Source organism: Canis aureus, chromosome 3, assembly GCF_053574225.1.
Source record: "Canis aureus isolate CA01 chromosome 3, VMU_Caureus_v.1.0, whole genome shotgun sequence".
NCBI classification, from domain to species: domain Eukaryota; kingdom Metazoa; phylum Chordata; class Mammalia; order Carnivora; family Canidae; genus Canis; species Canis aureus.
This window is the reverse complement of record NC_135613.1, coordinates 11,360,777-11,374,437: the sequence shown is the minus strand read 5'-3', so window position 1 is coordinate 11,374,437 and position 13,661 is coordinate 11,360,777. Positions and strand designations below refer to the sequence as shown.

The 13,661-nt window shown below is 49.4% G+C and overlaps 1 protein-coding gene across 4 annotated transcripts; it reads left to right on the top strand.

The window, feature by feature from the left end:
* Window positions 1-1,733: 1,733 nt before the first annotated feature.
* ATXN1L (ataxin 1 like) lies at window positions 1,734-12,645 on the top strand. Of its 4 annotated transcripts, none has more exons than XM_077889462.1 (4): window positions 1,734-1,864; window positions 3,768-3,835; window positions 4,645-4,732; window positions 4,973-12,645. In XM_077889462.1, the coding sequence occupies exon 4, from the start codon at window positions 5,090-5,092 to the stop codon at window positions 7,151-7,153; it is 2,064 nt and encodes a 687-aa protein (XP_077745588.1). In that variant the 5' UTR covers window positions 1,734-1,864; window positions 3,768-3,835; window positions 4,645-4,732; window positions 4,973-5,089; the 3' UTR covers window positions 7,154-12,645. The 4 variants fall into 4 exon arrangements, with proteins under 4 accessions (XP_077745588.1, XP_077745599.1, XP_077745568.1 ...); XM_077889473.1 differs by having other exon boundaries at window positions 4,970-12,645; XM_077889442.1 differs by lacking the exon at window positions 4,645-4,732.
* Window positions 12,646-13,661: the final 1,016 nt, after the last annotated feature.

The following is a 13,661-nucleotide window of genomic DNA, read 5'->3' as shown; positions in this document are numbered from 1 at the left end:
CAAATTGAGAGAGAAGATGACTGTCATGAATCATACTAACATCCTCGAAGCATAGCCCTCTGCTGATTTAGCTGGCTGCAGATCAGTACCTTTATTGTTTCACCCACTGGTGCAAGGTGTGTGTGTGGGGGCATTCAATGGTTTTGATGATCCTTTGTGTGTATCGAAGTGAGAAAATACCAAAATTGAGGTCAACTGATTCCCTAGAAGGAATCTTAAAGACCATATACTTTGTTTTTTAACTTACTCATCTTAATATTTCTAAGATAATATCCCATAAGAAATCTAAACAATACGTCCTTTTTGTTATCTTTTTGGTCACCACCCAATGCTGCTTTCTTCTCCAGAGATAATCAATTTTTTTTCTTTTTAGAAGGAAGGGCAAAGTCTTCCTTTCTTTTTTTTTTTTTTTTAAGATTTTATTTATTTATTCATGAGAGACAGAGAGAGAAGCAGAGACACAGGCAGAGGGAGAAGCAGGCCCCACGCAGGGAGCCGAACGTGTGACTCGATCCAGGGTCTCCAGGATCACACCCTGGGCTGACGGCAGCGCTAAACCGCTGCGGCCACCCGGGCTGCCCCGAGATGACCAATGTCAACTAGTTGTTACATAGCCTTCCATTCCTTTTCTGGTACAGGTACATAATATGTCTTTATATGTGTTACATATGTATTTTTGCATTAAATACATGATATCACACTGTACACACTTAATTATATTTTCACTTAAAATGTTTAGAGAGAGCTCTTTTATCTACATCTTACTCCCACCGTCTCATCTAATTTAAGCTCCTCATTTTGCATACGTGGAAACCTAAGTCTAGAGTAGGAAAACGATTTTCCTAAGGTCAGACAACTACGGGCTAGGGACCAGAGCCCAGCTAATTATTTTCAAAATCAAACAACAAAAAAAAATCAGTTGTTATTTAGTGAACAAAGTCTGCAAAAACTGAAAGGGGAAAAACCCACTCGGATTCAATCTCTCTAACAGTTAAACTTAATTTTCTCTCTTGTCTGGATGCAGAACTCTTTTACATCGGTGTAACCAAAGCACGAATTCGACTGGGGTTCGCTTTCCCACTTGCTGATAATCCGATGTCCATGCCATTATGGAGTTGACTAGACGATTGGCAGTGAGTGGTGACCTAAGACTTGACCGTGTTAGCCAAGCCCTCTCTCCACTAACCAAACGGCTTCCACTGTACTGAACCCCTTTCTCTCAACCCTCAAGTTCCCATCACTTGCTTCACCTTCTCCTGGATCCTGGATCCGGTCCATTCTCATCCCCCTCAAAGCCATTTGTCAACGCAAAGCGCTCCCTCATCTCCACCCTGGGTCTCCAGGGGCATCTTCTTACTCCCCTGGACAGGGGTCGCCGGGGGGGCTCCCCGAGGTTCCCAACAGCAGGCTTCACCCGTCAGGCCTCGGAAGCCCAGGAAGGGGGGGTCGCCGTCGGCCACGCCCCGGGGCCCTGTTTGGGAACCCCCAGAATTTACTGGAGTGGAGAGATTGCGGGGGTCACGGTGGGGTCAGGGCGAGAGGGCGAGGCCCGCCTTCTCACGTGACCCTGTTTCCCCCCCTGGGAGGAGTTCGTTTTCCCACCAGAGGGGGCGCTGGGGCCGAGGGGCAAGGGGCTAGGGGCCGCCTCGCTGCCTTCCTGCGTGTTCCTGGGCGTCGCTCTTGGCCTGGGCGGTGACGCTATCTGCCCGCGCCGGGGGCGGGACGCACGTGACGCCATCTCCGGGCGCCCGGCTAGGGGGGCGCTGGGTGTGGGGCGGCTCCGGGGCCGGGGATGGCGGCGGCCGCGGTGGCGGCGGCTCCGGGACGAGCGGGAGGAGCCCAAGGAGCGCCGTGAGATGGGCCGGTGAGTGTCGCGGGAGTGGGGGCTGCCGGGCGGCCTCTCTGAGGCCGAGCGGGCCTGGCTCGGAGCTTAGGAGGAAGTGGCCCCCTGGAGCCATGGCCCCGCCGGACCGGGGCCCGAGAACCGCGGACCCGGAGAGCGAAGGAGGCCGCGCCTGGAGCCCCGCGCGCTTTTCTCCGGCCCGGCCCGGAAGGCGGCCTCAGGCCCCGGCGCCCCCGCGGCCGTGTCCCCGCGGGCCGGGGTGTCCGAGGCTTCGGGGCGAGAAGGGGCCCCCAAACAAGGAAGCATCCCCTGCGGGGCCTTGCCGCTGCTCCTCGGCTTCAGGGATCGCCCCCCCCCCGCACCCCTAAGCGTTAAATTCCCAGTTTGGGGCCCTTCCCTTGTCGAAGCAAGGATTGCAGGATCACGGGAAGCCATCACCCGTACGTAGTCTCTCCCGAGCTCCACTCTCTGGCGGGCGCACCTCTCGCCCTCACCGAATTTCGGGTTCCGTCTCTTGCTTGTGGGCTCTGACTGGCAGCATTGGCAGCTCTCCGGAACAGACCCCCGGCCCCGTTAGCTCGGTGGGGTCCCAGGCTACGTCTCTCCCCACCCACAAGTGCTCTTTGAGCCCCCCACCCCTGAGGAAGAGGTTTCAGATTCCGAAATTGTTTGGCGTTGTTGGAACCTGGTTGCACAGGCTTGGCTCTTTGTTGTCATTCGCTCAGACCTTTTGAGCGAATCTTTTATTTATTTTATTAGGTCGTGTTTGGAGAACCCAGAGGCAGGTTTTGCTTAAGGTTTTAGTTGGCAGGAAGCAAATGTAATTCAGAGATTGGAGATGTGACCCCAATTTCTGTTGCGAATGAGGGAGAAAGCCAATTGCCTCTCAGTTAACCGGGGCTGCTACCGAAGAAGGGATGCAAGAGTCGTGCCCACTGTGTAATTTGTTTACAAAACTGAGGATTTTTCCTTCCCCTCGTTTTCCTATCTCATCACCTTTTCTTGTACATACACCTTGCCAATCTTAAGAGATAAATGTTGCTTCGGTCTGGTTAAAGGCTTGCCATTCTGTAGGACTTGGATAGGGCAGTGGATAGTTTCTCAGTGCTGGTCAATACTGCTTTATCTGGCGTCCGAGATTAACGCTTTTCTCTGGTCCTTGATGTTACCGGCATGTGTAGATTCAGATATTGATAGTTTAGCGTGAGTTTTGTTTCCTCATTGTTAATAAGCTACATTAGGACCCAGGCAGTGTTTTCATTTTCTGTCACACCTGATTCAGCACTTGGTACGAAGTTGTCACTCAGAAATTTTTACATACACATACAAGATTCGTTTTTGTTTTTTTTTTTTTTTACTCTGAAAATCTGTTAATAAGGCTTCCCCTTGAATGACTCCCCCTTGACCTCTTTTTCTGCCCCAGAAACATAAATAATTGTTCTTTTTCCTCTAGTGCCACTTTTCTCATTTAAATAACCTCCACATCTGTGTTTTCATCAGCCCTGAATAATAGTGAAATCCATGGAGTTGATTTTTCCAGCTTGCCATTGTTCACATGGGAATAATGTTGAATCTTCCATTTTTAGTTGTGCATTTACCTGGAAATTGGGATTGGAAGTCAATTTAACCTTTGGGGAATAAAGTACAGGGAGAGAGTGAAGAATGTGATGTTAAGGAAAACAATGAAATTTGACATACATTGAACATTTTTTTCAGGGATGTCTTTCTATATATTTAAAGCTATTTTCTCTATTCAAATGTCTAGACACTCTGCATAAATGTGCTGTTACCTCTGGAGCAGAGGATGAGGCAGGGACTTATGGACTTTAATGTTTTTGTAGCTTTAGAATTACCTTTCTTGATGACCCTGGGGAAAAGGAGAGGCTAGGCTCCTGCTTACTTTATTCCTGTTTCTGTCTTCTAGGCTCCCAAGGCAGCGGGGAGGACACTGCTTCTTACTACAGCTGCTCAGAGGCACCACTGGAAGCTCAGGTAAAAAAGGGAAATTTGGATACCTTGTTGCAGAAAAATACATCTGGGATTCAACAATGGAAAAACAGAACAGAGTGTAATATCCAGATCCAAAGATCTGGAGCCTTGTTTGGAAGAAATAGGTGACAAAGTTCATATGCATTGAAATGTACAGACTGAAAGAATACTTTATGACAGTGGATAAAAGCATGTATGAAAGGTAACAATAAGAGAAAGGGGAGAGAGAACTTTCTTATGGATCATAGAGACCTAGACATGTGTGAAGGAATAGAACCAGAATTTAGGAAGTGTTGCCTAGAGTAGACCTAGGGCAGTGGAAAAGGAGCCATTGGCAAAAGAAAACACACAGGAAAAAAGAAAGAGAATGGATGAAGAAAGTACATTGAAGATAGTCAACAAGAAGAAAAGCAATCTTTCTAAACTGGGGCGGGGGAGTCTTTGTGTGTGGCCAGAGAGTTTTGTTGCTCTTTAGGGAGGAGGAGAAACAACTACATTATAGAACACAGAAGTGCAATCACTTTCCTCGTGGGGGAAATGTAGTATTTCCTGGGGCAGAGAAGATGCTATTTTTCACTGGCATCCCGGTCTTTGAGGTAGTAGTGATATGAGGCAAAGGAAGATGAGAGTTTAACTAGGCCTGGGATGGGGGGATGGGAAAGGTGAGATCATAACCCGAATTGGGCTGGGGAAAGGAAGCGGGGATGAGGTCATATGTTGGAAAGAAGATAGCACGGTAGTCTTTGGTGACAAAAGGAGAAGCTTAGGAAAAAGAACTGGCAGCAACAACCATGTGGCAAATTTTCTCTTAGGGGAGAAGGCTGGGAAGAGTCAGGATCCCTATCAGAGGCACAGCTAATCATGAAACTGTTGGTCTTGCTGGGATTGCAGAGCCCACAGGTTGTTGACGCATCAATGAATGTTTGTTCTTGGAGCTCTATGCAGTTTCCCTGACTGTTTTCATGTCCTGGATTGGATGAATGAGGGGAGGGTGGCATCCATGTTTGCTCCTTTCTCATGCTTTTTTCCCCATTGATCCCCTTTGTTCCATCTTCCTCCATGGGCACAGTTTCTGCTATTTCCTTTGCCTTGGTTCGCCCCTAGGTTACTTTTCTTTGCTTCTGATTTGTTCCCTAGCAGATGTGGGCGCCCCAGCCAGCAGCAGAGAGGGGTGCAGGGGAGCCACAGAGAAGCCCCTTCTGATGCCCCAAGGAGCAAGCCGACCCCTTCCAGGCTCCAGGAACACCACAGAGCAATATGAAACCTGTTCATGAGAGGAGTCAGGAATGCCTTCCACCAAAGAAACGAGACCTCCCCGTGACCAGCGAGGATATGGGGAGAACTACCAGCTGCTCAACTAACCACACACCCTCCAGTGATGCCTCTGAATGGTCCCGAGGGGTTGTGGTGGCCGGGCAGAGCCAGGCAGGAGCCAGAGTCAGCCTGGGGGGTGATGGAGCTGAGGCCATCACGGGTCTGACGGTGGACCAGTATGGCATGCTGTATAAGGTGGCTGTGCCACCTGCTACCTTCTCCCCAACTGGCCTCCCATCTGTGGTGAACATGAGCCCCTTGCCCCCCACATTTAATGTAGCGTCTTCACTGATTCAACATCCAGGAATCCACTATCCCCCAATCCACTATGCTCAACTCCCGTCCACCTCTCTGCAGTTTATTGGGTCTCCTTACAGCCTTCCCTATGCTGTACCACCCAATTTCCTACCAAGTCCCCTCCTTTCTCCTTCTGCCAACCTCGCCACCTCTCACCTTCCACACTTTGTGCCATATGCCTCGCTCCTGGCAGAAGGAGCCACTCCTCCCCCCCAGGCTTCATCCCCAGCCCACTCATTCAACAAAGCTCCTGCCACTTCCCCACCTGGGCAGTTGCCACATCACTCAAGTACTCAGCCACTGGACCTTGCTCCAGGCCGGATGCCCATTTATTATCAGATGTCCAGGCTACCTGCTGGGTACACTTTGCATGAAACCCCTCCAGCAGGTGCCAGCCCAATTCTTACCCCTCAGGAGGGCCAGTCTGCTCTGGAAGCAGCCGCTGCCAACGGACAGAGACAGCGAGAACGAAATTTAGTAAGACGGGAAAGTGAAGCCCTCGACTCCCCCAACAGCAAGAGTGAAGGCCAGGGACTGGTGCCAGTGGTAGAATGTGTGGTGGATGGACAGTTGTTTTCAGGTTCTCAGACTGCACGGGTAGAGGTGGCAGTGCCAGCACACCGAGGGACCCCAGACACCGACCTCGAGGTCCAGCGGGTGGTTGGCGCTTTAGCTTCTCAGGACTATCGTGTGGTGACAGCTCAGAGGAAGGATGAGCCCAGCCCCCTCAACCTGTCGCATCATACCCCTGACCATCAGGGTGAGGGGCGAGGGTCAGCTAGGAACCCAGCAGAGATGGCCGAGAAAAATCAGGCCCGAGGGTTCTACCCTCAGTCCCATCAGGAACCGGTGAAACATAGACCTTTACCCAAAGCAATGGTTGTAGCCAATGGCAACCTGGTGCCCACTGGAACTGACCCAGGTCTGCTGCCCATGGGCTCGGAGATCCTGGTGGCATCAAGTTTGGACATGCAGGCCAGAGCCACCTTCCCAGATAAGGAGCCAACGCCACCCCCCATTACCTCCTCCCACTTGCCCTCCCATTTCATGAAAGGCGCCATCATCCAGCTGGCTACAGGGGAGCTGAAGCGGGTGGAGGACCTCCAGACCCAGGACTTTGTGCGCAGTGCCGAAGTGAGCGGGGGGCTGAAGATTGACTCTAGCACGGTCGTGGACATTCAGGAGAGCCAGTGGCCTGGATTTGTCATGCTGCATTTTGTGGTTGGTGAGCAGCAGAGCAAAGTGAGCATCGAGGTGCCCCCCGAGCACCCCTTCTTTGTGTATGGCCAGGGCTGGTCCTCTTGCAGCCCTGGGCGGACTGCACAGCTCTTCTCTTTGCCCTGCCATCGGCTGCAGGTGGGAGATGTCTGCATCTCTATCAGTTTACAGAGCTTGAACAGTAACTCAGTTTCTCAGGCTAGCTGCGCTCCCCCAGGCCAGCTGGGTCCCCCCCGAGAAAGGCCTGAGAGGACAGTGTTGGGACCCAGAGAGCAATGTGACAGTGAGGGGAAGAGCCAGCCGTCAGGTGAGGGCTCCCAAATGGTAGAGCCCTCGCAGCCGGAGCCTGGTGCTCAGGCCTGCTGGCCAGCCCCAAGCTTCCAAAGATACAGCATGCAAGGGGAGGAGGCGCGAGCTGCACTGCTCCGTCCCTCTTTCATTCCGCAGGAGGTAAAGCTGTCCATCGAAGGGCGTTCCAATGCAGGAAAATGAACCTCTCTCCCAGACCAGGACTGGGGCTTTACCCCGGAGCTGGGCCTCACCGTGCGCAGGCAGAGGATTTGCACATGCCGAGCAGGGAAGGCGCTCTTGGCAGTGAGATTGGGGGGGAGGCGGAGGCGTGAAGGCAGCCTCCCGAGGCAGGGTCTGTTGCTCGTTACCGCACAGCACCCTTTCAGGACAGCCCCAGAGGGTGCTGTGGTGGGGAGCAGCAGGCCTGAGCCAAGGGAGGATGGGGGTGCACACAGGATAAGAAACATTCCAAATATCAGGGCCTCCCTGTTCTTTCCTCCCCATCCCTAGCTCCTGCAAGGGGAAAGTCAGGCTTTGGGGGCAGGTGGCAGAGGGAGGGAGCAAAGAAAGAGCCAAAAATGATGATCCACAGCTTATAGTAGCAGTTCAACTGTCTGAAGTTTTTTTCCTTTCTTTTTTGTGGTGGGAGGGCAGGAAGCCCCATGATCGGGATTAAGAGGGTTCCCACCCAGAACTCTTCTTTTGAGAGCTGTGCACTTTAAAGGGTGATTTTGTTACAGACGTCTGTGGGTTTGTGAGGGAGAAGCACTCATCTGCAGGACTCTGCTTGATCTGTGCTTCAGCCCTTTCCCATCTCCCCACTGTTCCTCCCACAAGGCTTCTAGCACCAGGAGAAAGAGAAGCCCCTCCAGGGTTCAGAGTGAAGTCCTGCTTTGGCGGGGACCCAGGCAGGGGACTTTGGGAGAAAGACCTGATGGCCAGGTAACTGGGCTCTAGGCAGGGCTTCTGGAAAGGTAGCTGACCTAGCAAAGGTCCTTGTACCCAGCATGCCAGACCTACTTCGAAATCGTAACAAATTTCTAGTTCATAATGGTGAGTTTTGAAAGAACCAGTGGACCTTTGTCCCCAGTCCCCTACTCTCCTCCTCTGTCTATGTTGTGCCTAAGTGCCTGCGCTGCCCCCACCCTTCTGCTGCCCTGTCCTCTGCATGGTGTCTTGACCTGGGCCTACTTTGTAGCTGCACTGCCTTTCCTTTCCCCTTCTGCAAAATTGTTTTTGTCCACTCTGACCAAGACCTCTAGTTTTTAGCGTGTAGGGGTCTCTCTGATTTCCTCTTCAGTTATAGTCCCTGTTTTTAAAAACTCATAAAGAATCATGTCCCCTCCTCTCTGCAGCTGAACAGCTTGGTAGTGAAACAAGAAGGGAACTGTGCCCTGGGTCAGGGCAAATAGACCTGGCTGGGCAGTGCCCATCCTGGTGTTTTTACACAGCCCCTCCTATCTCACTCCACTTCCCATCAGCATTCAGGCTTCTCCAAGCCATCCCCTCCCACAGCCAGCTTGAAGGTTCTGGGATAGTCTCGATAAGTTTCCGGTACCTGAAATCTTCTACATCGTATTTTGTGGTGGAGTGTTCTTCTGCAAAGAGCATTCTCAATCTTAGTTGCATTTGCCCCCTTGTGTGTTAAGTCCATGCTCTCCACAACTTTTAGCATTGGCTTGGACTGTGGGTTTCCACTGGGTATTGAGAATTAGGCTCCCCCACCAGCTTTCAGGTGGGTGGGTGGGTTTTTTGTTTGTTTTTCAGGGGTCTTCAGACTCTTGAAGCAACTCAGGGTATTGTCCACCCAGCTCTCTGATGAGGCTTCTCCCAGCGTATGATCCTGGCATTTCCTTTAGAAATGTACTTGGACTGGCTGAGGCCTTGCCCGTCATCAGGAGTCCCAAACCTCTGAGGTCTGATCTTTGCTCTGTTGAGGACTTCAGGCAAGTCTTGTGACCTCTCGCTCTTTCACTTCCTCCCCAGCTGCCAAATGGGGATAAATAATCTTACCTACCTCCTAGGGGGAGGGGGAGTTCTGAGAATGGAGTCATTCTTAGTGTTCAGGTGCTAAAGGTTGTTCTCCTGGGGGAACAAAGTGACTGAGACTGGCTTGTATGCTACAAGCCCAACACGCCACTGTTTCATTCCTAGAGAGCAGTCAGGTTTTAGAGGCCCATACAAAGGAAGCTGTTGACCTGACTGTGAGGACTTCAGTCTCTGGGTCACCTCAGAACCAAACGCCAACTCTGGTGAACACTCAACCTTGTATGCTTTTGGGATCCTCACCTTTCCCTTCTCTGACCCCCATTTACTCTGAATGCTGCTTTCTCTGGCTTGTCTCCTATAGAGGGGGGCCTGTGGGGCTAAGTCTTAGGGGAATCTTCTCAGATGACAGCCCTGGGAGAAGGCCTCATCTCTGGCTATTCTGTGATCGACTCATTCCTAGGGATTATTGTTTGCACGGGTTTCTCAGAAACCTCCTTCCTCATTGGGAGGCTCACCAACTGAATACAGTGGCATGCACACAGTAGACACTCAAGAAGTGTCCATCAAGGACACCAATTGAGCTTCCTCCTGGTGGGAGCAAACCTATGTCCAACCAGATACAGTAGTTTAAACTGAGTGACCCTCCACTTCCCAGCCTGGTAATGTCCACTTAACCCTGGAAAGAGAACATCTTGTGCATATTGGCAAGTTGTGCCCTGACCTTTCTGCTGCTGTTCCTCTTTTGTCTCTTGCCGGTGAAGAACATCAGCAGCTCTTTTCATGTATGTGTATGGAATATATTAATACTCGGTTCTACTAAGCTGCAGAGGTGTCTTGGAAAGTATGGGCTCCCAGGAATAGAAGCTCTGTGCTCTAAATCTTGGTCAGAGCTATGTCATTCCACTTGCTTTTTCCCTCTGGTTCAGTCTTCTCATCGAGGCATGAGAAATAAAAGGAGCCTGTGGTGGTCTGTTCTTCCTTAAAGGAATTTCCTAAGTTGACAAGAAACTGAAGAGTGGTTTTGAGATAGCATTATAGTGGGAAGCTGTCAGCTTTTTGAGAAAGGGGCAATTGAAGAAGGCCAGAGCCGTTCCCTTGGTGGTTTGAAATTCCCAGAGTTCAGGAATAGAAAGGAGGACTCCTAACTCTGGCACTAAACAGGAATGGCTATACCAGTTTGGGAGTAGAGTGACCAAGTGAAGGATGAGTAATACATCCAAGTCTTGGATCATCGTTCCTATCAAGATTAGTGTACATGGGTGTGTGTGTGTGTGTGTGTGTGTGTGTGCGCGCGTGCATGGTTTGTAGTGGCATGGGGGAAGGGAATTCAGAGCTGAATACTTGTGCCCAGGGGGAGGGGCCCTAGCAGATCTGGCTGACCCTTCCACAGTCTTGGTCCCAGTTGGTCATAACACCAAGGGCTTTGCTCTGTGCTGCTTTGCCACTGCTGCTGTCTGCTCACTGTCCTGCTGCCTGCTACCCTTTAGAGCTCCCTGTCCTTCCATGTCTGAGCATATAGAGGAAATCCAGGCATCCTGTGCATTCTTACCTGTGCAAGTGTTACTTTATAGCAAAGTCTATTGAATAGGGATAGTATGAAATGCTGCTGGTGGGCTGGCGAATCCAAAGGGATGTGGCTTCAGTGCTTGTCAGGAGCCTTTGGCTCCCAATATCTGTCTTGAGGGAGAAGCAAGCAGGTCTTATTAGTGGGCATTTTCTATGTATTAACTGCTTTCCTTTGTGGTATCTTGTATCCTGTTTTTAAAAATAAATGATGGGGAACCAGGTTAGGGCCTTTGTCAGCATCCTAGGGAGGTTCATCTGGCTCCAGTTCTGTGGATTCTGGGGTGAAGAGGGTTCGGAGTGTGACCGAAAGAGCCCCTCAGTGGGGTTTAGGGTTTTTTTTCGGTGGACATCGTAGGAGATAAACAGGGTGGTGGGATGATTTAAACCTAGAACATGCAGACATATTGGAGAATTGAATGATCACACTGGAGATGAAGGGTGGACATGGGCTGACTGGGAAATGGCCTGGGTCTTTTGGAGTAAAGATACCTGATTAACTGAATTGGCCATGGAGATAAGGTTACAGTCTGAAGAGCAAAGTCAGTTGGGTAGAGGCCAAGTTTTAGGGAGACTTCCTGGCCTCTTAGGGCTAAGTTTACTAAACCACACTGAAGCTACAGTACTTTCCAGATGGGAAAAAGTGTACACTACAGTTGAAGAGCTGGACTGTGCAAGATTGGATGTTGACCAGGAACCTATTAGCCCTCTGCTGGGAAGCCTTCGCCGTCCAGCTTCCCTGGGCTAGGGAAGGCCTCCCACATTATGCAATAATAAAATAAGCATCTGGGTCTTTGCAGCTATCAGTTGCTCTTTCAACTCTAGGGTTCATCTTTGGGCCAGAAACCTGATCTGGGCCTAGGATGACACTGGCCCTGGAGATGCTAGAGTCGACTGCACTCTCTCCTTACCTGCAGACTATGCACAGTGCCTGGGGTGGAAGGAGGAGAGGTGGTGCGGTTTGCCCTGCTGAGCCTCCCCAGCAGGAACAGTAGTAATAAATGCACTTTTCACACTAAGGTTTCTTTATTAGTTCTCCTGTTAAGCCTAGATCCTCCCCCGGTAGATTGCAAACTTAAAGTCTGTGTGATCCCAAAGCCATTCTACTGCAAATGCCCAGCAGTGAAGATGGCCTCAAATTGGGTTCCTGTCTGCAGTGTATGGCAGCAGCCCATGTGCCTTTACCTATTGTCAAACTTACAAGCATTTATTTCTGTCTTTATGACTGTCACGGGGACCGAGGTTCTTCAGAGAGTGAGCAAGCTGGTGACACAGTGGTTTTACACCCACTCCCTGGACAGGGAGTTTGCACATAGTTGTGAGCTGTGAGTGGTTAGTGCATTGGTGGTATTGCTGAAGGCAGGGTTCACCCCTATTTGCTTGACACTCACACTCAAGAGAATATAGATTGTGCTGGGAAGAGACTGACTGTACTCGTGGCAAACTTGAAGTATTAAAATAAGGCTGTCCCCCTACATCCTTCCTAGTCACACACAGGATCCCTGTAGCCAAAACAGTATATGTTCCAGCTGCAGAGAGCAGATTGCTCTCAGCTTGCACAGCACCTTAGGGGAGGGAAGAATATATGGATAGGGAATGGGGTGGAGAAAGGAAACGGGAATGTTGTCATCAGGTGGCTTTAGGGTCCTGAGGAGTAAAGAAGGACGGCACTGGGGAGGTCTGGATGGATCTGATTTGTGTAGGAGTTCCCTGTAGATAAATTACTGATCCCCCAACTACTACCCCCAGTATGTAATGGCTGAATTAATATGTAATCAACTGCATTGTATCTAAAGCCTTAGAACTAGTCAGGTGCTCCCCCCACCCAGTACCATTTCTTACCCTCTAATCCTACCTGATCTTTAACAAAGCATTAATAATTCTAAGGATAATCTCTATTTTGTTGTGCTTTTTTGTAACTGTTTTAAATAAATCAATTTGTACTGTATATTTGTACTTTTGTGAGATCCTTTTTGCTGTTTTACCATTTTAAGTCTCTGTACTTGGCTACACACAGATTGTATTTTTATTGTTAATGCTCTTCTTATGGATACCTGCATTTAACTTGTGGACTATGTAAACACAATATATATCAATATCTATATATCTATATATCTATCTATATAAACTACTAGCTTTTCCTTTTGGTGTTTGCGCCTTCTTCTTATCCCAGCCTTAGGTGGTGGCTGTTGGGTGGGGGATAGAAACCCTTCATGGGAGAGCTTGTAATGGCAAATAGTGCCCATCTTTATGTGGTGGGCTCTGGGCAGATTTGCACGTTCTGTTGGTGTGTATATGTGCTGCCGAAGTGAGCATGTGCACGTTCTGTTGGTGTGTATTTCAGTGACCCGGAAGTCTACCTATAGGCTTAGATATTAGCACAATCAATCACAAGGACCTGTAGAGGTCCTCACTGCTGGCCTTTTCTCCAGTTCTTTTTTTTCCCCTCAGGAATGCTGCCAGAAATTGCTGAAATACATCAGCTGCAATCATAGCTCCTGCTTCTAAACTAGAAAGCCTGCCAGGAGGAAGAGGCAAAACACTCAGATACAGGACTGTGACTCAGATACATTTATTGAGCACTTACCAGGTGCCACAAACTATCCTAAGTTACATATATTAATAATTATCAATATGTTAATTATATACTTTGTATATAATAGTCATTTGTTGCTGATACTATTAGATCCATTTTGTGTTTGTTTGGGGAAACCAAGACAGGTTAAGTAACTTGCCCAAAGTTAGTTTTTCAATGGCAGTACAGCATTTTAAATCCAGGCATTGGGGTTCTGAGTGTATTAACTCCTAGTTTGTTGTGAAAATTAAATGAGATAATCTATGTAACATGCCCAGAAAAATCTTTGACACATAGGTAGTGCTCAACCATTTTGAAACATCCCAAGTAGGACTTCAGTGTGGAGCTCTGTGAGACAGGCATTTGACTTAATTTTAAGTACTCTCTTTCAAATGTCCAGTACTTTGGAATAAGCTTATTAAAATTTTTGTGTTCCCATAAGAGAAATATTTCAGCCTGCCTGGTAGGAATTAACCCTAGCTTGGTGGTGGGAAGGGGGTCAGTTAACACTACCAAATAGCCTTAAACCGATGGAGGTCAGAGAGGAGTCCAAGTTTCCTTGTTATGATATTGGAAGAGGTC